This window comes from Bacillus rossius, chromosome 3, assembly GCF_032445375.1.
Source record: "Bacillus rossius redtenbacheri isolate Brsri chromosome 3, Brsri_v3, whole genome shotgun sequence".
Classification (NCBI taxonomy): Eukaryota; Metazoa; Arthropoda; class Insecta; order Phasmatodea; family Bacillidae; genus Bacillus; species Bacillus rossius.
Window position 1 is genome coordinate 120912327 of NC_086332.1, and position 23822 is coordinate 120936148.

The following is a 23822-nucleotide window of genomic DNA, read 5'->3' on the forward strand; positions in this document are numbered from 1 at the left end:
TGAGGAATTGCGTGGTACTAATTGTAGACTAAGTGAGTGTTATCTTAACCGGAACTAGCCTTCAGTGATTACTTTTTTTTTTGAATATCATAATAATATTCATGAATATCAAATATTATTGGATCAAATGCTAACTATCATACATGAAACTTTCTTCTTCCACACTTCACGTAAGTTAAAGAAAATAATTGATCCAAAATCAATAAAATGAAAAAGAGAGGAATGTACATGGAACCATAATAAGAAATCTAAAATCAAGAGAGAAAAAAGAAACTAGTAACTTAAAATTTTAGGTTTGAAATTAGTTTTATTGATTTTACTGATTATATATTTAAAATAAAGTATTATTAAAATTGTTGAATCATAATAACCTATTATTTATTAAATATAAAAACAATGGGTGGATAATGTTGCAGAAAACTACCTAATATAAATATTTCAATCATCTTAGCCGCATACTTGTAAGTTTTTTTTTCCTTCAGTACATTTAATTTTTACAACTGAGTCTTACTTTATGTAGGCCTATCTGTTGGTAACAAAAACAAAAAAAAAATCTAACGTGAAATGTGGATTTAGATATGAAATTATTCCCGAATATTTGAATATTGACACCAGCTGGGGAGGTAGTGTGTGGTTGCGAGCGGAGCCTGTCGTGGCGTGCGCAGACTACAGCGGCAACAAGCCGGCGCTGCAGGCCCGCCTGTCGAAGGTGCTGGAGATCCACGACAGCGTGGACGAGGGGACGGCGCGTCTCGACAGCCTCGGCAGCCACGTGGCCAACAAGATGGACAGACTGCCGGCCCGTGCCAGAGAAGCCATGGAGCGGGACCTGGCCAACCTGAGGTGGGTGGCCCGGCCATCAAGCTTTTTTCTTTACAGTAAACACAAGGATATCACTTTTTTGATTCCTTGCAGCGGAGGCTCCATTGAAATGTCAGTTTTTATACCACGGTCAGATCAAGTTCAAATTTTTTCCTCAGCAAGAATTACATGCAAATCCCAACTTTTTCAGAACTACCATGGAAAAGCATTTTGCTACCCTAATTATATATATTCACTAATTTTGTGAGCAATGATTATGGACTGTAATTTTTTTTCAATTCAACACGAATGGTTTGAGTTCTTAACACCAAAACCTTCCTGTACATTTTTTTTTGAGTCGATGATGTAATTTGCTAAATCGGAAGTCTGTTATATTGTACATTGACAAATCTATCACCCTTTTTACTACCTTTCACTCTATAAAGTTTTTTTTGTTGTTGAAAACACAAGTAGGTAATTATTTTGTGCCCATTATCTTAGTACAATTTTTTATATGAATTACATGTTCAAATGTTACTTATTTAATACTATAATTTGGTAAATATCCAAATACTGGGATTATATAAATATTAGTATTACAATCAACCCCGAAATATTCAACACATTCATTTCAAATAGTTTTAATAAGTCAGCGAAACAAAAATTCTTCATTTAAATGAATACATATTTGAGTGCCTAGAAAAATTTCAGTTGTTTCATACAAAATTATTGTATTAGTTTAGAGTCTATTATTTTTTTAAATGCAAAATCTGAATTTTCAGTCTATAAATTTCAATATTATAATAATAAACATAGTCATTCAGTTGTAAAGATGACCTCAAATGTTTGTCCTAGAATATAAAATAACCAAATGTAAAGTCAGATAAAAACTTTGAACATTATATGACCTTCATCATAATACAATCTCAATTATAAGATAAAAGACAATGTCAGATGTAAGACACTACTGAAAGTAAGATGACTACAAACATAAGAAGATCTCTAATTTAAGATGAAATTGAAAGTAAAATGATCCCCTATGTGTGTAAACTTAAAATATCAAACAACTTTAAATGCAAGACATATTTGGAATAAAAAAAAGGGTCTTTAAATATAACACTATAAGTCAGTCTCGATTATGAGATAATTTTGAATGTAATACTCATTATGAAACATGAAGCCACATTGATTGTAAGATAGATAATAAAAAGGTTTATTAAAAATAAGACAACTCACAGCTCAAAATAACTTAAAAATGTGAAATAATGTTTACTTTTCATTTTAGTCTTTTTAATTTCATAATTTTTAAAAATTCATCTGAAAAACTTACATAGTTAATAATAATGCTATTTATATACTTTGCAATTTTCAAATAAAATGTTTTTCTACGGGTGTTTAATAGGTTTACCAAGTAAACCTAGCAAAAATTATGTATTGTAATTCAGATTACATTTGCCTAAATATTTTTTATTTCATATTCTATAATAAATACTTTTTAAAATCCTGAAAATTATTTTAATTTAGTAATAAATCTTAATGAAGAATTTTAATTTTTTTTTAATGTTCTTCAACAATATTGTGTTTATTTTCATTTTTTTTTTTTAATAGTATCAGAAGCCACACAACCCTAATAAATATAGTAATAATACTTTCAATATAAGTTCCCCAAGTTAGCATAATTTGGTTATCTGGTAGTTTTTCTCAGTATATTAATGAGCTGGATCTATACCGCCATCACAACACTTGCAATTATTCATAATGGAAAGGAAGATAATGGTAAAGTTATAGGTTGTGTGCTATGCTGTATTGCACAGATGTTTGGGACGGCATGATCTCCAGAATATGGTGAGCTTTGACCCATTATGTACCAGCAGGGTGCTCATGGATCAAGCATTGTCGGGGTTCAGTCAGAACCAATGCTACGTGAGCACGGGAAATCTAGCCTCTCTCATCCTTAGATTGCAGTGTGCATTTTAATGGGAATTTTCTCTCTCTTTCCAATGCACAATATCTGCTATTTTCACTGTCCATTTTTCAGTGTGCTCTATTGCCAGATATACCCAATGAGCACAAAAATTTTAGACACAACTTTATAATGTAATCAAAAATTTACAGAATGTATAAAAAAAATTACTTTTAAAAGAAAAATTCAAATAAGAATTTTTTAATACATTTTCTTGTTGTAATTAATCTGATAATATTAAATTCTTTTAATAAATTGTAAATGAAATATGCCATCATTTTTTTTTAACCATTTTTGCAATTATTTTTTATGTCATTAATATTAAAAATTTTGTGTTTTGTCTGACCATAATACATAATTAAAGAAATCCTTTTTTAACAATAATTTCTCATGTGAATTAATTATTTGTGAGTAGAATTGAAATGTTTTCTTTCAAAATGTATACAACTGAAATAATACTGTTAGAAAGACACTATTTTACATCTTTAGAAAAGTTAGTAAATAGTAATTTACAATTAAAAAGTATTATTATTTATGATCATATACAAAATAATAATTGTAATGTTATGAAGCTGGGTAGTATAAAACTGGCAGTAGTGTGAGTTACGGGTGTTGTTGAAGGTTGTGAATGTTGACTGCCGCAGGTTCGAGTTTGAGAAGTTCGTGGCGAGCCTGAAGGAGGCGCAGCACGGCCTGGAGGAGCGGCTGCAGCAGTGGTCGGAGTACGAGGGCTCGTTCGACCGGCTGCTGTCGTGGCTGTCCGAGGCGGAGGCGGCTCTCAAGAGCTACGCCCCCCGCTCCACCCTGGAGGAGAAGCAGGAGCAGCGAGAGAAGTACCAGGTAGACCTCGGCCGCTCCTGAGCTCCTTGCGTGCTGCCACACCTGCACTCGCTCCTAACTCTCTCATTCACTTCTGCAACACACCAACTCATTATTTCAACTTACATTGAAAAGAAACTTATAAAGGAAATGGTTATAAACTATAAAAAATATAAAAAAGTTCTTCTGCACCAGGCTTCACCAATAGCTGTGTTTACGAGCTTTAGTGTTAAAATCATTGTCTGTAGTCAGGTAGACATAATTCTGGGAATATGAGAGAAAAATAAAATTAGCAGTGGAAAGTAAATACAAAATTTTTTTATTAATTTTGAGAGATGGTTGAGTGTTTAAATTTAAGGAGCTGCCCATTTATTACCTTTATTGAATTCTTAATGGACGATTCACACACTAAATTTTTTAATTATCTTTCATTGTTCATCAGGTAGATTTTTGTAAATTGTTCTGTATGTGCATGTGTCACTGAATATATAAAATTAATATAAAAGATTTTAATTTTATTAATAGCTATATGAGAGGCACTCACTTTTCACACACTTTATAGTAACATTAATGATTGTCTTTTGCATACCTGTAAAAATGGTAACTATGTAAGGTATAATAGTTATACCCTTGGAAATGCTCCATTTTTGTTGTTACTTGTTACACATTGTTCCACGAAAGGGGGAAAAAATGGTGATTTTTTGGGTTGTATTAATCAGTTAAATTTGATGAGTTTTAAGTTTGGCTGTGCAGGCCAGTAATAAGAAAATTTTTTGGAATTGATAAATTTTTTCTTAACTGATTTGAATTAATATTTCCCAAAATATAAAAAAATAATTATGTTTTTTCTAGTAACATGAACTTGTTGCAGAAAATTAATTCAAGAAAGACCCTAATTAACACATTTGATTGCAGACATAACTAACATCATCTGTGTTATTATCTATCCACAGTTTAAGGGGGTGGAAAATCAGTCAAGTATTTAAAAATAGATAAAATATCCCAGAATGCTGGTAAGAATAAATACAACTCTGTAAAACAGCCCACAATGTCAGTGTATAAGATAACACCTTTAAGAAGCCCGTGCGAATATTCAAATTTTCGAATATGATTCCAAATAATAAACTATTCGTATTCGATTCAACCTCGAATACAAACACTTCAAAATAACAAATATTCGTTAGCTTACGAAAATATGACATAGCATACAGTGAGTTTTTCATATACCTACGTTCACTGTTGAGGTTCAGTCATTTGTGTGATATAAATACCCTTCTTTTGATGTTATAATGGGACTTCATAATCAAAAAATGAACAATAACTGATGTTTTGAACATGCAACATATTCAAATTTTTTTTCCCACTAAACAGTAATGGAAGAAACGTGTGAACAATTCAAAACACAGCACCTATGTCATTTCAAAATTGAAAACAAAATGCAATTTGTATTTATGTTTGTTTGTATTCATTTTGTCACACGCACCAGAAGTGGGAAAAAATAAATACATGTCCACAACTATGGACTACAACACCACTCCATTGCAATGGCCATTAAAAGAAAAGTTCATGCCATAGTTTCAGCAGCATATAAATCGGTAGTCACAACCAATATAAAATCATGCGACACAGTAGTAGCTTACTTTGCGGTATGTAACTATGAAAAAATGGATGTAGCGTCTCAAAAAATACATTTTAAAAAAATAAATACCCTGATTTATTGTATAATGGTCGAACGCGCGTAATCGTCGCAACCATATTTTAGGCTGTCAACATTGGGATTAAAAAAACTCTCGCGTAAACGTCGCATGATGTTTTTGGTCCCGCTAGTAGATGCCGAGTGCTTTGTGTAGGTATCTTTTCCGTATAAAACGATGTATTTTAAAGTAGAAATCTAATATTTATTCGGTCATTACCACTTACTTAATAAATTAACGGAAAAACACGAAGTTTGACGTGTAAATTTTCTTATAAAGACGTTTTTAAACGTTATTTCCTTTATCTGATCGTCTGCATCGCCGCGGTGTAGCTATAATCTAAGATTAAATTTTGGTGATTACCCCTTATTTATTTAATTAACAGAAATACAAAGTTGTCTGACGTGTAAATTTTCTTTTAAAGACTTTTTAAACCGTATTTCCTTTATCTGATTGTCTGCGTTACCGCGGCGTACCGCTTACAAAAATGTAGCCAGCGCATCATTTATGTTTGGTTATGTTGCTTCCCGTATAGAGCGTGCGCACGTAGTCGAATATCGATATCTCGCCGATTGGATGCAACGCGCGCTCTCTCTCAGGTGCTGAGTTAACTACATTTGATAGCCTGCATTCTTTCGTGTCAAGTGTGTACTACAAACACGTTAGTTCACGTCAGATTCAAGTGGCTTGTGTTGGCGTTAGAGTTTTGGTTTTTCTATTTAAAGTTGAAGAAAGGTTTTTGTTTAAGGAATTATTAATATAAATTGTTTGGCGTGCTCTTTTATACTCCACCTATTTTTTAGTTAAACGTACTTTCCATGAACGGGTTTTGTTTTTGAATGACTTTACCTAACAAAAATTTATTTTTTCCACATAATCGTCGCACCCCTACTTTTCAAACTTTATTAAAGAATAAAATGTGCGACGATTATACGAGAAAACACGGTATTGGCTTTGCATTCCTGAAGAAGTCAGCAGAAATTGGTTTTATAATATTGCTGAACTAAAATATAGTTTACCTGGCTGCCATTATATATATATATATATATATATAGAGTTCATTTAATTATTAATTTTGTAACTCAGCATTTTAAAATAAAGATTCACGGTTTTCGTGAAATGGATTGAATTGGATTTCACAGTAATTTGCATTTCATGAAAATTTTCTGTATTAATATATAAAGTAGCAGGTTCTGTAAAATAAGGTGAATCTAGTAAATTTAATTACGAATAAAAAAAGGCCTGTTATGATTTTTTATATCTACAGCGATTTTCGTTATGGGTTCCGATAAATACTCACGCTAAGTGAATTCACATCACGTGAGTTCGGCTATGCTAGCCGGCTGGTTGTTATTTTTGTTCAAAACGTGGCGAAGGAACTTGTGTGGATCAGGTAGAAAACATTCGGCTATAAACGAAAGATATAAGAACAATGCTATCCTGAAATGCTGTGACATGTTTTTGGAGTAGATAATCACAGCGACAGACCGACAGGATGCGCTCCCGCCCTGCCGTCAGCGATGTTTATTTTGACAGCTCAAGCAATTATCTTTTCCACGACCCTTCACAGCGTAAAAAAAAGAAAAAAACACGTTCGAATGCAAATGGAAAAGTAACTATGCAGTAAAATAAATATATTTACGGCCCTGTTAAATTTTTCTATTCAATAAAATTCGAGGTATTGGTGATTTTTTAGCAGAAACTGCTGTGTGACTAATAAACAAATTGTATCATAATAACTTATACTTATAAAGTATTTATTAACGGCGAAGGACAGTCGTATAAGCCCATAAGAATATTTATTTTACAGAGAATGGACTATACAACCTGGCTTTTGTCGCACGCGGTGTGGGAGGGGAGGATGCTGTCAGTTTCTCACGCAGAAGGTTGAAATAAGGGAGGGAATGTGTTGAAATGTTAGTTGGAAAAGGGGGGAGGGTGTTTTTACATGGTTTGTGGATCTGGGAGGGATGAGCCTTGAAGAATTAGCAGGGGATGGGAGAGGTAAGCGTCACGTCACGTATGGCGTCAAGCCGCCGCTACCGCCAGCCTGGCCGGAGGAGTTTCTTATGGTCTCGCAGAAGCTACTACACCACAGTGGCTTTTCGTGTGGGCGGGTAAGATAACATGACAGCTGAGACGGCTTTTCGTGCGAGTGGACGCACCGAGCTCGGCTAGACATTGCCGCGTGGACAGTCTAGAGGGGTGGTATCTATTTTTAGCAGTGTTTTGTATGCCTGCCTGCTTACAGTACAGCCCTCGCCAAGATAAACGTGAACACATAGTGCCCAACAAAGTGTAACAGACTGGTTTTTCAGTCGATTTTACTCAAATTTTCGTCTTTCTCTGCTCAAAATTTTCACGGTTTCTCAAAAAACTGTCGTATAAACGGAATGGACGCATCAGAGGGAGGTCGCATTGGTGGGATTCCACTGTATTGCAAAAAAAATTACTCAAAAACAAAAATTTTTTCTTCACTTATAGTCCGCACTTCATTTTTTCCCCATCAAATCTGGTAAAATTGCCGCGACCTATATGCGAGTAAATACGGTATTTAAAGTTGAACAAAATGTTTTTGTTGCATGACTTATTAATTTAAATTTAATTGTTCAGCGTGTTTCTTTATACTCTACTTTTAAATAAACATACTTTCCATGAATAGGTTTTGTTTTTATGAAGAACTTCACCAAACAAAAAATGCTTTTTTCACATAAATTTGCACCCCTTCTTTTCAAACTTGATTTTAGCATAAATTGTGCAATGATTATGCGATAACACATGGTAATTCTTTTCTGAACTAAGTAGTTCTAAGGTGAAAAAATTTATTTAAATTAAACACACAAAACTATTTTACTCACATTTCTATATAATTGCTTCTAATATTTCATGTGTATAGTATACAAAACATTCCATGGTCCTGCTTGGCTTTTTGCATTGAAAAATCAGTAATCCCACAGATAATTTATTTACATCACATTATTTGCTGTATGTTAATAACATAAATTAGATCACTTATATTTTTAAAATTTTGTATACTGTCCAATTGATTGACAGTTACTTTTTTTACATTTTACCCCCAGAGTTCACAAATTTATTTTTAAAAATGTTAATGTAAGTGTGTGGCAGTTTGATTTGTCATTTGATACTGACCATTAATTAGTGTGAAGACTCAGACACCAATGAAATGAAGACTGTACATAGCCTACACTTTTTTTTTTTTTTACCAAATGCAAGTAAATAACAATTGCTTACTTGTTCAAGACACCATGTTGAAACTGAAGCTTCAGTGTGCATTTAGAACATTGAATACTAAATATGCACATATTGGGATATTTAAATGTTATGTATGCACAATGTTTTATCTAATTGCAACCAGGAAATACAAGCTTACATAGTTGAACCTCTGTTTAAAATTTTAAGTGTATTATTACTATACAGTTTTACTTCCTCAGTTAATAACATAAAATACTTCACAGTCCATTATTTTGTGTAATATCAAGAATGCATGTTGGCTTCTCCCATGTTTAGTAAGAACTGTGCAACTGAGTTTATATAGATTTTAGATACACGACCTTATAACGTAAATTAGTGATTGATGTTTGAGTATGTGTTCCAGTCTGGGCACAATGTATTTGAAACACATAGATTCCTTTAGTTGTAGTGTAATGTTAAGTACGAATCTCTCTCCTGGAACCCTGGGTTTATGCATAACTAGATGCACAGTGTACCCTGTAGTGGGAAAGCATGCTAAACCTTCAGTTTCAGTTTCAGCATGGTAGAGCAGGCCAATGTGTGTGTGTTTGTCGTGGTATTCACAGTGTTGTTTTAATGTTGTGGCTTGTTCCCTTAGGATCTGATAAAAATTATTGAATCCAGAAATAGGGATGTGAAGGAAATTGTTACCCTAGCAGACCATCTCGAACAAGTAAGATATCCTTATAAAACTGTTGTTATAGCATTCTGCATTTTTTTTTGTGCTCTTTGACTGCACTCATAGCTATGTCATTTTAATTTTTTCATTTTCATTCTTGTTATTTTGTTTTCATAGACATGAGAGGGATGAAAATTCAGTTTTTATCACTTTTTTTTTTGTGGTAGTTAATATAACTTATTTTTATCTTACTATGATATTTTACCACATTTAAGAAATAGTTAATAATTAATGAGCTAAAAGTATTCTTTTTAATCATTAAAATACAGATTCCATTTGGAAGCATGATGGCTCCTGAACCAATGCACAGGGCATGCCTTTGTTTCTAGCAGATATAATTTAAACTAAATTATGTTGACATATTTAGTAAGCTTAAAACTTTGCTTATTACAGGTACAATAAATTAAAATCATGATTTGTGTTGCAAAAATTAACACAGACAAAGGAATGTGAACATATTTACAGTAGGCTAATGTCTTAAAATTGTTCAATTATAACCAATAATATCACTGGTGAATATACTACACAAATTGTTCAGCCTTTGTGACTTTTTTTACTCAAATTTTGGCTAATAGTAAAACAATATCTGGAGTACTCGAAAAAATTTTATAAGACACAATTGTTATTATGTGCTCTAACAAAAGAACACAATTACACAAGCTTTCAAAATTTATAGGTACTCAATTTCAAGGTGTACTAAAATTAAGAATATTAGAATGGATCATGCTACAATATAAAGAGAAGAATGAATAATACTTGCGAAAACTGACAAATACTGGTTATATTATGGTAAATTTTTAAATTAGAGTATGAGTTGCACTAATTAATGAAACACATTTTATTTACATTTGATTTTTATACTTCATTTTTCTGCCTTATTTAAGAATATGATAGGTACAGTAAAACCCTGTTTAAAAGTTTCTCAAGGTAAATAAAAACGTAAACTTATAAACAGGGAAAAATTAATAAAAGGGTAAAATATTGTTACGATTTACAGCAGGTTCGTAAGGATAGCCCAATTTAAAAATTTTATTACACTACACAGTTTTATTTATTGCCACTACTTATGTCACTTACAAAAATCTTCTAAAATGGCAAATAATTAATTACACTTTAAGAAAGGTCTATTCCCCAGTCACTCGTTCCACACACCTCGCTGGGCCGCACCTCTGGCGCAACTCTAGCCGCAGCACCCCTCGTGGGTCTCCGCCGCGGGACTCCGTCGCCGCACTCCGCCGCCGCCGACGCACTTCCCCCTTCGCCGAGGATCCGCTCGACGCCTCGCTCGCAACTTCGCTCGCGCCCGCGACTCTATCGCCCGGAAACTCCGCCGCTGGAAAACTCCCGACTCCACTGAACTCACTCACTCCCTGCCCTGGAACCTTCGTCCAAGGACTTCGCCACTCTGCCGCACCCGTGGCACTATCGCCCCGGAAGCTCCGCCGCGGGAGAACTCCCGACTGAACACTCCGAACTCACTCAGACTGGCGTCCTCAGGCATATATATAGGCCCCAGCGCAATTCCAGAACTCACGAAAGCGGTCGAGGCCTGTCGCGTCATCGCGAGCCGTCCCGACGGCAGAAATCTCTGGAAAACACGTGTCAGCGGCTCGCGCAACTACCAGCTGTCCGGTGTCAGTTACGTGTCAAAGGCAGGCGTGCGGGGAGTGCGGAGGGCTGGAGGGAGATAAAGCGGCGACCCAGGTGTGCACGGCACATCTCATGTTACAGCGGCACCTGCGCGTGACGTGGCCTTGCTAACGTTCGTAACAATATTATGTATTTATTGGTCAATTGCTATAGTTCATGAATGTATGCAGGGAATTTAGTTAAGGGGACATGATCTTAAAAGGGTTTTACTTTATTCTGTGTTAGACCATGTTATATTTTAATGTTTGTAATGTTTTCACTAATTTGAATAAAATGATAGACATCTTTGAACACTAGTCAATCAACATGTTAATATCTAGATATAAACTATAAATAGGGACAATATTATGTGGTGAATTGTGATAAAACTGATATAACACCGAAAAGCTTGTCAAAACACCATATAATGCAATTAAAATTATGAAACTAACCAGCATTTTCAATCAAAACTAAAGCCTAATAACAAATACATAAACTTGTAAATATTAAATTTAATGAAAGTAACTTTTTAGCCTGATGTATGTACCACAATTAAATAAATAAGATTGGTATGAGTTTACAATTTTTAATCTTACCAGTGTTATTAGTTACTCATTTCTACATTATAACATTTTCAAACATAGACATATTCAACAGAATTATTTTAAGTGTCCCAAAATGTTTGTACGCTTATTACAAATCATTATATTGAAAAAGTTCTTCATAAGTCAAAATGATACTTGTTTGGAGAAATTAGTATCATGAAAGATTTTAGTATCATATTTATTCAGTAATATGCTATCTATTTTTAATAAACAGATTGCCTAATAAAAAAATAGCACTGAAATCTCTTGTTTTGTAAAATAACCAAATCAAAAACTTTAAATATAACTGAGAGAAAGCTTTAACTACGGTATTAATTTTCCATTTTCTTCTGCAATTTACTGGCTAACAATAATTTTTTTTTCCACATCAAAAATTACATTACTTAAGCTTTTTCAAATGTTACATCATGTATTTAAAAATAAGGTAATAAAATAGAGGCAAAATGCATAATGCCTCTTTTACAAGCAAAAAATAAAGCAATCTCACATTTTGAATGGATGATCAAAGATAGGAAGATAGATACAAGTACTAGGAGTATCACTTTCAGTTTTGCTCCACGTGCTGAACATGCATACGTTCGATTGACACTTTAGTAAAAAATGTACATCACAAACATTAAAATATTTTGTTTTTGAACTTTTCTTGCCATGTTACAAATATATGTAGTAGTGCTGGTCTTTCATTCTAATTGGTGTAACTTTCTAGTTTTTTTAGACATAAATACTAGTGGAATATACTTTTTTTTTCAGGTAGTATAATCATTTAAAATAAACTACGCTTTAAGAAAACTGGGTAAATTGTATGGAAATGTATATAGTAAGAACATAATAATGAGACTTCAATTTAAAGTGTCTGCAAAATATCGGTACATGATTTTATGCTTGTTGCACATGTCAAATGTGTATCGAGTTTGAAAAATAAGGCTGTCCAGTTTTCATTTGGTTGAGTACAATGAACTGAATAAAATAAACTTCATATCAGAGTCTAGCTGAAGCTACTCGTTCGACTCAGTTTGAGTTTTCGATTATTGGCCTATCTCTATTTAGTAAAATAATATTGAAACAAAGTTCTTGGTTGCTTTTAATTTTTTGTGAATTAAGTTTATTTACATTTAGACTGAATTTTCTCCCTCTGTTATATATGTGTACTAGTAATCTTGTAGTTCTGACAATTTGACTGTAGAAAGGAAACATCTACAGCATCTTTCTGATTACAGATTTATGTTCCTGGTATAATAACTGCTGCAGTCAAAAACTCACAGTAGTTGTTAACACTATTTGATTGTTTTCTCTCTGCTTGGTTTAATAAATGAAAGCTAAGATTCTGGGCAACTTTTATAGGTGATACTTATTATTTATAGTGAATTCACTAGACAGTGTTATAATTTCAACTAATATTCATTGTTTTTACTTTTTACTTGGTTCTATTCTTTTTCAACTTTATATTTATTATATTTTCTAAAATATTTTTTTTCTAATCCTGCTTTTATCATTTTGGTTGCAATTTTTTAAAAGATACATTGTATGCAAAGTTTTAATTCATTGTTAGTTTATAATTTATCTATTTTTTCTATATCGTTGGGTGCATGAAAAGTGGTTGATTCAGTTAACAGTTTTAAGGTGTGTAGATTTTGAGTGCTATATTTATAATGAATCAGATATACTATGTGAGTGTATTGTTAATAACAAACTCCAATGTTATGTACTTATATAGTATATTCTTCTATAACTTTTTGTATTGTTGTGGTTAGTAAATCACATCAGATATAATATTAAATTTTGAAAAATTATAGAGTTATAAATTTTAAATCAACTGAAACAAAAATATTTTTATGAAATATTTAATCAAATCATAAAGGTTTGCATTCTAGAATATTTAAAATAATTTCATTATTTTTTTTTCTGTTTAAACAGTCTTTGATACTCAGTTTACGGCAAAACGAAGCTGAATTCGACAAAATGAGTGACGATTCTTCAGAGCTTGTACAAATCAGCGGTGAAACTAGGATCTCCGTGAACGTTCAGCAAATAACCTCAAGATTCCAATCTATACAGTCTACAGCCAAGGTAGATAACAAAAAATAACAGTGCTCTGAATTAAAATTTGGTATTTAGCAATAATGTTTTTATAAACAAGTGTTGTATTGTGGAATCTTTACCACAATGCTTCAATGGGTACTTATGTCAAATCATAATTGATGCGGTACTGGATTGCTGGGCCGTCAATAAGGTAAGGGTCATAATCCCTAAAGCCCAGGCATTAGGGAGACCTGGTTCAGTTTTGAGATTTTTTCAAGTGCTTAAGATTCCTTTGATATTGGTACAACAGTTACAATTCTTGTACTAACAGAATTAATTGGAAACCATAAAAGGTATGCCATAATGCAGATAATGTTTTCTGTAATGACCACAGTAATATTTCCAGTCATAAGTTTTATTTTTGTAAATTGTGGGGTAGGAACAGTTGTACATTTATCAATGGGGTTGGGCTCAACATAGTTATTTGTCTCCTGGCCCTTGGCTTCTCTTGGCGCTGCTATGGATAACCATACGTAACTACAGATGTAACAGTTAATTAAATCAACTAATTTTTTTTTAATAATGTTAAATGCTCAATTATGACAAAAAAAGTTGAGTGAATTCAATGTTAAAGATTATGGAGATTTTATTAATTCAAATAAATCTCATCATGACTCATGAGTGTTAATTTGCATATTACAATGTATAAAATAAGTAAATAAAATTTGAAGTCAAGAGTAGTGGTATTACTTTATTTTTAAAAAGGAGTTATTTTAACGTACTTACAAATAAAATACAGAAAACTCCTGAATATCTGTGTTAATTGGGACCTATCGATGCCCAGATAATTGAAATCCTGTAAAAAACGGTAAGGATTGCCCTCGAGTTATGGTCACACCATATATTTGTCTTCAGTAAAATTCTGAGCACAAGTGAAGTCTTTGTGTACTGTGTCTCTGCTTATTGGAATGTAAACAACACGACACTATGTCGCCATGCGGTCTCTCCATCTGCTGGAGAGACAGTAGAGGCATCAGTCACCCAATTCACCCCTCCTCCTCCCCCCCTTCCTTCTTGTATTTAATTTTTCCATCCCTCGGCGTCAAGTTAATCTTTTGTCTCAATTCCTTGTCCTTACGTAAAATGAACACATAGAGAAACTATAACAGGCTGGAGGAAAATATAAGTAGCACTTCAATACACCAATTCTCTGAGGCAGGACGCTGCTGCAGTAACCTTCAGTGGCCAAGTCCCACCTGCTGGACCAGGATCTCAACCCCTCGTCACCTCCTTCCTGAGAAAGGACCTTCCAGTAGAGGAGGCGTCGTAGAGATGATAATTGATACTAAACTGAGTGAAAAGTGCCCGTGTAAATCACGTTTTGATTAATTAGTAGTCTGACTTGCTGATCATGGAGACGTGAGAGGAAGTAATACTCTGCAACATTGCCAGTGGTGATGTGCGCTCCCCAGTACCAGCCTTATTGAGTCATGTGACAAGTGTTTGCGAAGGTGCTGGTGAGCAGCAGGCCGACCGGGGCTGTGGTTGCAGGACATAGTGAAGAAGTGCGAGCAGGCGGTGGCAGACCACGAGGCCTACCTGGCAAGGTACGAGCAGTGCTGCTCGTGGCTGGCGGAGGCGCAGGCGAGGTTCGACAAGTGGCGCGCGGAGAGCGGCAGCGGAGCTCGGCCGGACTTGCTGCGGTGCAGCGCGGCGCTGCAGGGGCTGCTGTCGGAGCAGGCGAGCGCGTCCCAACTGCTCAACGCCACCGTCGAGCTGGGTGAGAAGCTGTACCCGTCCACGGCCACCGAGGGCCGCGAGGCGGTGCGGCAACAGCTGCAGGAGCTGCAGCAGGCTCTCGAAGGCCTGTTCGACGCCGCCTCCAGCTTGCAGCGCCAGTTGCAGGCCAAGCTCTCCAGGTACAAACACTCTCAACTAGGTTAACTTTGAGTTTTTGGTGCATCCTGATCATTGATAGATTACTTTAGGGTGCACCATTGTGACTAGTCATGTTTTTTTTTTGGTTTTATGAGATATAGTCACGTACAGGACTGGGTGTGAATGGGTTGCAACATTGTGAACATTGTGAAGGACGAGGGATGTGCCGTGCACACAATTCAGGCTGTGGGATGCGGGACTGCTATAGTGACTAGTGTGTGAATGATCCTGAAGATATGATTTACTATATCGCAAGTGAATGCATGGTCCTCAAGACAAATGAGATTGCTTCCATGCGAACAAAGGAACTGTGCCGTGCAATGGTTGAACTCTCACTGTACTCAGCTTCATTCTGTTGCTGTTGCTGGCAACCTTGACACTGTATGACAGTAGCCATGCTGCTTGAGAACAGTTGTGTTTTTCTCTGCGGCTATAGCTCTCTTTCTCGAAATTGTTTGTATTGTTTCGGCAAATGTTATCTTCTGAGCAAAAAAAACTTATAATTACTAGGTAACTATTCTGAGCGACAGATGTTATTCGGTTAAACATTTAAATCAGTGGTCTTCAACCAGTGGCCCACTAGACTATTTTGTGCTGCTCAGAGATAAAAGTATTAATGACCACATATTGTATCACAACTTCAAGAAGTATGAGGCAATGTACGTGTTATAAATATAGCACTTAAGTAACTGCCCTGTAATCATTAATAGACATACCTATTTCTTGGTAACTTATTGTCAAGATAGTAATCACAGAAGTAAATGTAAATAAGCCCATAATGTTAAAATGAAACTTCATTTTAAAACCTATAGTGAAACTAATACTCCATGAATTTCAGCAACAAAGTTGCATCTTGAGAGCCTCCTGACTTTAGATATGCCAAAAACTAAATACTTGCTGAGGTAAATTGTAATTGATCCACTTGTGCAGACAACAGTTTTATGTTAGTTCGTACCAGAACTAAATACAATCAGTCCTCACACTCCAGTGCCCGTTGCGTCCTTTTCAGGTGCGGTTTATCAGTTTTTTAAATTTTGTATGTGTGTTCTGCTAGTTTTACAGCGATTGTGAGTATAAGTATAAAATGTAAATTGCTGACAAAGATAAGGGTTTTTAAATAAAAGTGGTCGGATAAGTACGTTTTTGTCAAAATTAAAGAGAAGCCTTTTTCTTTACTTATTCATGTATTAATGCTCTCTTACTAGTTAAACTATCCTGAATGAATGATTGGCTGACGTCATTTAACTTAAACATACTTATATGCATCTTAATGACTTGATTTTACAACTGTTTCTTGGAAGAATAATTTGGCACCTGACATCTTTGACTAAGTAAAGACAGTTTATGATAAATATTGGGAAAATTATATTCGAATAGGAGACTTTGCTTGCTTCCCAATTATATCCTATTGTAAAAGCTATAATGAAGATAAACTTTCAACATCAACAAAAATATGTTTTAAAATATTTTTTATTTCATTAAGTCTTTTTGTCAAGAATGCATCCAGTACTATGCATTTGGAGTTGATTGAAATACATAGTAATACACATTTGAAAGATAAATTGAGGAATGTAGATATTCACACCTTACTTCTAATGTGCGTAGGAAGAATAAACATGCTCTGTTCATATCATCACTCTCTGGCAGCACTTGCCCCTGTGAACAGCTGGTATTTCTCAACCCTGAAAAATCTGAAGCCAAAACTAAAGAATCAGCGGACATGTCTATATGGAAAATTCACTTTGAATTGCTTTATCTGGCGTAAAGCCAATATCACTATAATAATTATTCAAGGAAGAAAGGTTATTTTTAAAAATTGAATAAATTTAAACACTTTATTTTTTTTAATTCTTTTGTCTTCTTAAGTGAATTAATATTTAAAAATAAACTTATATAATTTTATTTAAGTCTATTAGAGTTTCATACCACCATTTTTAAATGTTTTAAATGATCTTGTAAAATTTGTTGGCAGATCTTAAGTAAATATCTATATTAATACATGTTTTATATAAATTTAAGTATTCAATTTATGTTATTTTTCTCATCTTGCAAAATAACGCTACGAAAATGCTTGTTAAAAACACACACACATTGTAAGGTTTATTATGTGTATGATATAGTGCCGCCTGCAACTCTTAAACTGAGGAAAACAATTGGCCCATAGTTTTAAAAAGGTTGAAGTTCACAGAGTTCAATGGTCAAAATCTGCACAAAATGTCTAATATATAAGGTATTAATGTGAGTATTGATTGCATTTGACAAATTTTTATTCATAACTTAAATTTCAGGTGAACACAGGTGAAAGAGAGTAATAGATTGAACCTTACTTTCTTAATTTTACAAAGCTACTGGAAAAAATTACTTGTTTTTGCTAATACAATTTACCATTCATTATTAAAAGCATTGAAGCTAAGAATGTATTGTTATACTGTTAGATTGCCATAGAAAAATTTAACTATAAATTAATTTAGCAGTTGAGCTGGAAGTAAAAAAAATACAAATTTTTTTTGTAAAATTTTCTAGGTTTTTATTTTTGATCAATAAACGAACATTAAATTTTCAATAAGTTTTTATTTTAGTAATTAAATTTGTTGTTTGACATTTCCTGTGGTGCTCCTAATGAAATTGGTGATATTATGGAGTAGCCAACTCGCCAAAGAGACGACGTGACGGAGGTGGTTGCGCGGCAGGTGGAGTGGCTTCGAGGAGTGCAGCAAGAAGCTGCGGCGCTGGCTGGGCGAGGTGGAGTCCCAGTTGCCGGCAGAGCTGGAGCTGAAGGCCACCCTGGACGAGAAGAGGGCACAGCTGCAGACGTACCGCGCGCTGCTGCACGACGCCGTGGCTCACCAGCAGGACATCGTGAGCTTGCGCGACAAGACGGAGAGCCTGCCCGAGAGCAATCGGGAGATAGACCGGCAGCTGCAGCTTCTGACTGAGCAGCACGCAGGCATTCTCAAGAGGGCTCAGGTGCGTGGCGGGACACTGCATGCATTATAAAAAATTATTTTTATTTCTGTTAGTGAGTGTTGGCTTTTGTTTGATATTACTGTAAGAAATTAATTACAGTATTAGTGCTGTGAAAGTTTGAAAATAATGTAGCCGGTGTCTAATTTGGAAATGAACTGCCGAGAAGGAAATGCTTCTTGAGTTTCCGGTAAGTGTGTGGCAGCTGTGTAATGAGCATGCGGAGATATGTGAAGGCAAGTGGTTGCTGTGTTGCAGAACTTTGTGGAGCGGTACGAGGCGATAGTGAACGACCACCAGCAATACAGCAAGGCGGTGATGGAGACCCAGGAGTGGCTGGAAGCCACGCACAACACAGTGCTGCTGTGGGGAGACACGGAACTGGAGAGACTGTCTCTGCACACCAACCTGGAGCGCCTCAGGGTAACTTGCCTTAGCACACTGCTTGCTCTCCGTGACACTGTGACCCGACAAATACCACTTCAATCAGCACAAAGTACTGATGCAGCATTGACAAGGCATACTTGGCCAGGAGTTCTGCTCGGGTCTTCTATCGTATTTGCAAATGATATGTGTGTTCATTAATCAAATCTGTATTAAAGAGTTTGTGTACCTTGATTGTCCACCTACAATCACACATGTCTAAAATCAACCCACGTTGATTATTTTATAATAAGCTAGAAATAAAAAGTATTTTCAGTGAATATTTAACATAATAGCACACATAGTTGTTGTTCTGCAATGCTTTAGTTACTTGTGCTTTTTTGAACTATAATCTTAATGTAGTTACAAGTAATTCAAAAACTATGTGCTGACGACAGCTGTCGTATCTATCCTGCTCCCTAGGCCCGCTGTTGCCCATAGCCATGTGGTCCGGGCATGAGTGTAACAAAGTGTTTGAGTGCGGCCTGAGGGGTGAGCGCACCTGAGCGCGGCGGCTGGTGTGATAAATAACAGTGTAATCGGACCCGGACCGCATACTGTCTCTCATGCAACTCGTGCGTCCCCCTCCCCTTCTTCCCGCTAGCCATGCGCCGGTGCGTGGGAGGCAGTCTTAACTCGCCTCTTATCCGCAACGGATGTGTCTGAGCGCTGCTCTGCACTTCGCCACTAGCGACTCGTGAGTGGTTCGCCGTTTAGCAGCCAGTGCCTTAACGACATAGACAGAACTAAATGGCGTCTCGAGCGGCCGACAGCTAGAGGGTCGCTGTTGTCCTGGCCCCCTGTTGTAAGCCACAAGGTGAGAACCCGTTCACTCCCTGAGTGTTAGGCTGGCCGGCGCTCTCGTGACGACAGGGAATCACTCGCAACAGGGGTCAGAGAGCCAGGTGTCGTCATTTGGCGCCCAACTTGTGTGGCTTCGAAAACGCGAAATTTGCAGTCGTGAAATCCGCCATTTCATCTGATACCGCGACTTGCGTAGGGACAGGTGCGGAGCGGAGACGGGAAGTTGGCGAGCGCAACTGATACGCGGCGTCGCACAAAGATAAAGTTTCCTCCCGGCTCGCCGAGTAAACTCAGCAGAGATAAGCTTCACGCCACCGACACGCCGACACGCCGATAGTATCGCGTGACTGCTTCTTACGGCCACGGGAGCATTTTCGGTATCTTCGCGATAAAACAGGCGCGTCAACCGCGAGGCAGTGTTGTTGTATTTGAGTGGCGAGGATTTCTATTAGGCAGCGATGTTGCGGGTAAGCGAGTGAAGTTTCAAGCAATATCTTTACACTTTTATTACTATGTTGTCCTTTTATTAAACTCTACATCGGTGTTATTTTACAATAATCATAAACTTCTTAATTCATTATTAAGATTACTAATGGCACCAAGCCATGGCGGTTGCGAAGTATCTACCTTAACTGCTTCCAGTATTCTGAAGACTCTTAACTAATCATCGCGCTTCTTGCCAAGCGCTCGGACCCTGCTTGGTCCCTACTTTATGACAGTTCTCCTCTAGCTTCTACGAAAGACTCTCTCTACCCTGATAGCTTCATCTGCCTTTTCTCCTCCTCTGTCTCAACCCTGTGACCCGGGGGTCACACTGTAACAACCTCGTGACCAGGAGGTCAGTTCCTGCCCTGGTCCTTTAAACATGGTTGCTCACATTTTTGTACTTCCAGGCCAAGAGGCTGTGTGTTATTTACCAAAGTTTCGCTACTGGTTCATGGTACATTTCCTGTTGTCCCGTGACCTCAGGCTCCCGCAGATAAACTGTTTACTCTGTACACACTCAGTTATCTTGACAACATCCCCCCAGGCTTCGCTTGCCCGACAGCCCAAGTAGCTAATACATTAACTAAAATTAATACACATAACTCAATACATACAGTAAAATTTTCACATATATCACAGTGTGCGTGCGGATACGAGACACCAGACATTGGGTAAGGGGACGCGGTCCCCCTGTTTACCCACGCCTCGCCACCGACGTTTTTCCCGACTGTCGACCGGGTCGGACAGCCGCGACCATGGACAAACAGGACAGTAACAGGATGATTAATAACCTAATTGACTTTTTTCAATGCACAGAAGGACCAGGCGCGGTCGATAACAAATCGGACGCCCGGTGCGCAGAGGACCTGAAAGCGACAACCGGAAGCGGAAGTGTCGGCGCGAGTGACAGCACCAAGGTGACGTGCGTGGCGCCGTACTGTCAGGGACAACAGGGGGAGATAGCGCACTGTCACAGCTGTGCCACAGTGAATCACCGCAAGTGCACAACGACCAGTGAATTCGCAAATTTTCGCGACGGACTTTTTCTGTGTCTTAACTGCGAGGCAAGCATAAAGGCCGAACAGATGGGGCAAAAGACACAGACAGTCCGGTATGCGAGTGCGTCTGTCGCGCTACCGGAGTTCAGTGGACTGGAACACGAAGATCAGCGGGTGTTTCTAGGGACATGCCAGGACAGACTTGCGCGCTATTCCGTGCCCCCCCGACAAATGGGCACCGCGGACGAGCGCTCAACTGCGGGGTCGCGCCGAAGCATGGTGGACTATGGCAGGGGACTATCAAGATACTAGGATGAGTTCGCGGCGCACTTAGTGCTGCATTTCGACGATGCGCGCACGCACACACAGTGCTAAAGGACATTATTTTGCCAACCACAGAGTGACGGGGAAGGAGTAGAGCAGTTCATATATAACAAATTGCGACTGCACCAACATCTAGCATCAGGTGACGACTTGAGCTGAGTGCTGCCCATCATCGTAGAGCTCCTGTTCCCCGAAATTCGCCCCTTATTGAGGTCCACGGCGGGAAGAAGTCTCGAAGCCTTCCTGTCGGTCGCGCGGGAAGTGGAGCAGGACTTGCAACACCTGCGGGCCGCGCCCATGCTGCCACCGCGGCAACACGCAAGACAGATGTTAAACCCTGGACTTTCTTCTGCCCCGCCAGAGGACGCCATGGCTGTAGTGCCGTACTCATGGCCGCCGCCACCGCCGATACGCCCGTCATTGCGAGCGGACCACAGCAACGCTTCGCTGCACCACAATACCCGTTTGGGCGGAGTCGGTGGCACCCACGCGGGGTGGAGATGCGCGGACAAGGTGTCTGCGACGAGCGACCCCCCCACTACCTATACTGCCCCACCGAGACACATCACTTGCACCAGGAGAGCCCAGTCAAGGCCGCCCAAGAAAAAAGACGAGCGGAACTGGTATAACGTTGGCGGGAAACGCCTAAGCGGGTAGGCAAGAAGCTGGGCCACAATCCACGATTCTCCTACCAGCCGAGCCGTCCCGTCCACCTGACGCTAGCGAGGCTGGCCGACAACACCGCAACGGGCCAGCTCCCCCGCTAGTATCGTGACCCTGACAACCCTGACAGCAGTGGCCGACGTGGAGAGAGAGCTGCCCCGACTCGGCCGCTTGGGGCCAGAAGGACCGGGGCTGCTCCGGATCCCCGTCCGTGCGAACGAGCAGGACCTGCTGGCGCTGGTGGACACTGCTGCGAGCCACTCCTACCCCAGTACCGAGGTAACACCCTGCCCAGGAGTGGTGCGGCCGGCCACCAGGAGCGCAAGCACGATGACGGCAGGGACCATGTCAGTCACACCGAGGCCCTAGTGGTGCCCGACCTGCGGGAAGAACTCATCTTGGGGGCTCCATGGCTCGAGCGGGTGGACGCGACCGTAGAGGTCCGTGCCGGGCGACTCCATCTCGGTACGTGCGGACGCTGGACAGTCTACGGTGTGCACCGCCCTCAGCCTCCTTCCTACAACTGTCACCCGCCTGAACGATCTTCGGCACAATGTGCCGAGTGAGTATGCTGATCTCATCAACCGTGTGCTGGAGGGCCAGTCCCAGGTCTTCGCTGCAGCTGACCGATTGTGGCGCACCCCTGTTACTGAACACAGGAGTCCGATGGTGCCCCACAAGCCACCTTATGAGAAGGTGTTTGGGTTTGGGCCCCGCAAGTAGGACACTATTCAGAGACAGATAAGTGAGATGCTGCGCAACGGGGTCATTGAACCCAGCACCTCTCCCTACAACTCACGAATAGTAATGGCATCAAAGAAGGATGGAACACTGCGCTTTTGCGTGAATTTTAAGCCTGTGAACCACCTTACGATCCCAGCCGCGCCTCCGCTGATAAACATTACTGATGCTCTGGCCGGGCTGGGAGATGTGAAGATCTTTATCTCCATTGATCTGAAATCCGGATACTGGCAGGTGCCAGTGAGCCCCGCTGACCGTCCCAAGACCGCGTTTACAGCGCCTGACGGTCGGCTGTTCCAATTCTGTGCCATGCCGTTTGGACTCATGGAGGCCCCCGCTACCTTTCAGACCATGATGGTGCGCATCTTAGACGGCTATATTGGCAAGTTCGCCACTGCTTACCTCGATGATGTCATCATCTGGTCCCGTACATGGGAGGACCACGCCCACCACTTGGCTTTGGTCCTCGAGCGGCTGGCCAGGCACGGACTCAAATGTGCACCCCAGAAATGTCACATCAGGGCGGAGGAGATAGAGTACCTGGGGCATGTCGTGACAGCTGAGGGATGCCGATCGAGACCTGTGCAACTGGAGCTGATTGAGAAGATGCCAGCGCCACACACCAGAAAACAGCTCCAGAAACTGATGGGACTACTGAACTGGCTACGGGCATTCATCCCACACTTCTCAACGGTCACAGCTCCGATGACAAGCCTTCTGTCACCCAAGACCAAGTTCCGGTTGACAGCCGCCACGGACGATGCCCTCCATCAAGTCAAGTCCTTGTTTCGTCACTGTCACATCTTGTCGCGCCTTCAGCCAGACTGTCCTCTTCATCCAAACTGACGCCAGTCCGGACGGGATGGGCGCAGTCCTCTACCAGGTCAACGACGAAGGGCGGAAGCTGGTTGTTGAGTATGCCAGCGCCAAGTTCGGCCCGGCCGAAAGACGGTACCACGTGAACGAGCAAGAATGCCTCGCAGTGGTCTGGGCCATCCAGAGATACCGCCACCACCTCGA

At 38.9% G+C, this 23822-nt stretch overlaps 1 protein-coding gene across 4 annotated transcripts in view; it reads left to right on the plus strand.

Moving 5' to 3' along the window:
• LOC134531206 (muscle-specific protein 300 kDa) overlaps nucleotides 1-23822 on the plus strand; it is a 602384-nt gene that overhangs the window by 291815 nt on the left and 286747 nt on the right. For all 4 annotated transcript variants that reach the window (XM_063366862.1, XM_063366865.1, XM_063366863.1 and 1 more), the window contains exons 44-50: nucleotides 666-843; nucleotides 3409-3604; nucleotides 9128-9202; nucleotides 13357-13509; nucleotides 15013-15380; nucleotides 18090-18366; nucleotides 18622-18786. In XM_063366862.1, coding sequence (XP_063222932.1) covers nucleotides 666-843; nucleotides 3409-3604; nucleotides 9128-9202; nucleotides 13357-13509; nucleotides 15013-15380; nucleotides 18090-18366; nucleotides 18622-18786 — 1412 coding nt within the window. The remainder of the gene's footprint in view (nucleotides 1-665; nucleotides 844-3408; nucleotides 3605-9127; nucleotides 9203-13356; nucleotides 13510-15012; nucleotides 15381-18089; nucleotides 18367-18621; nucleotides 18787-23822) is intronic.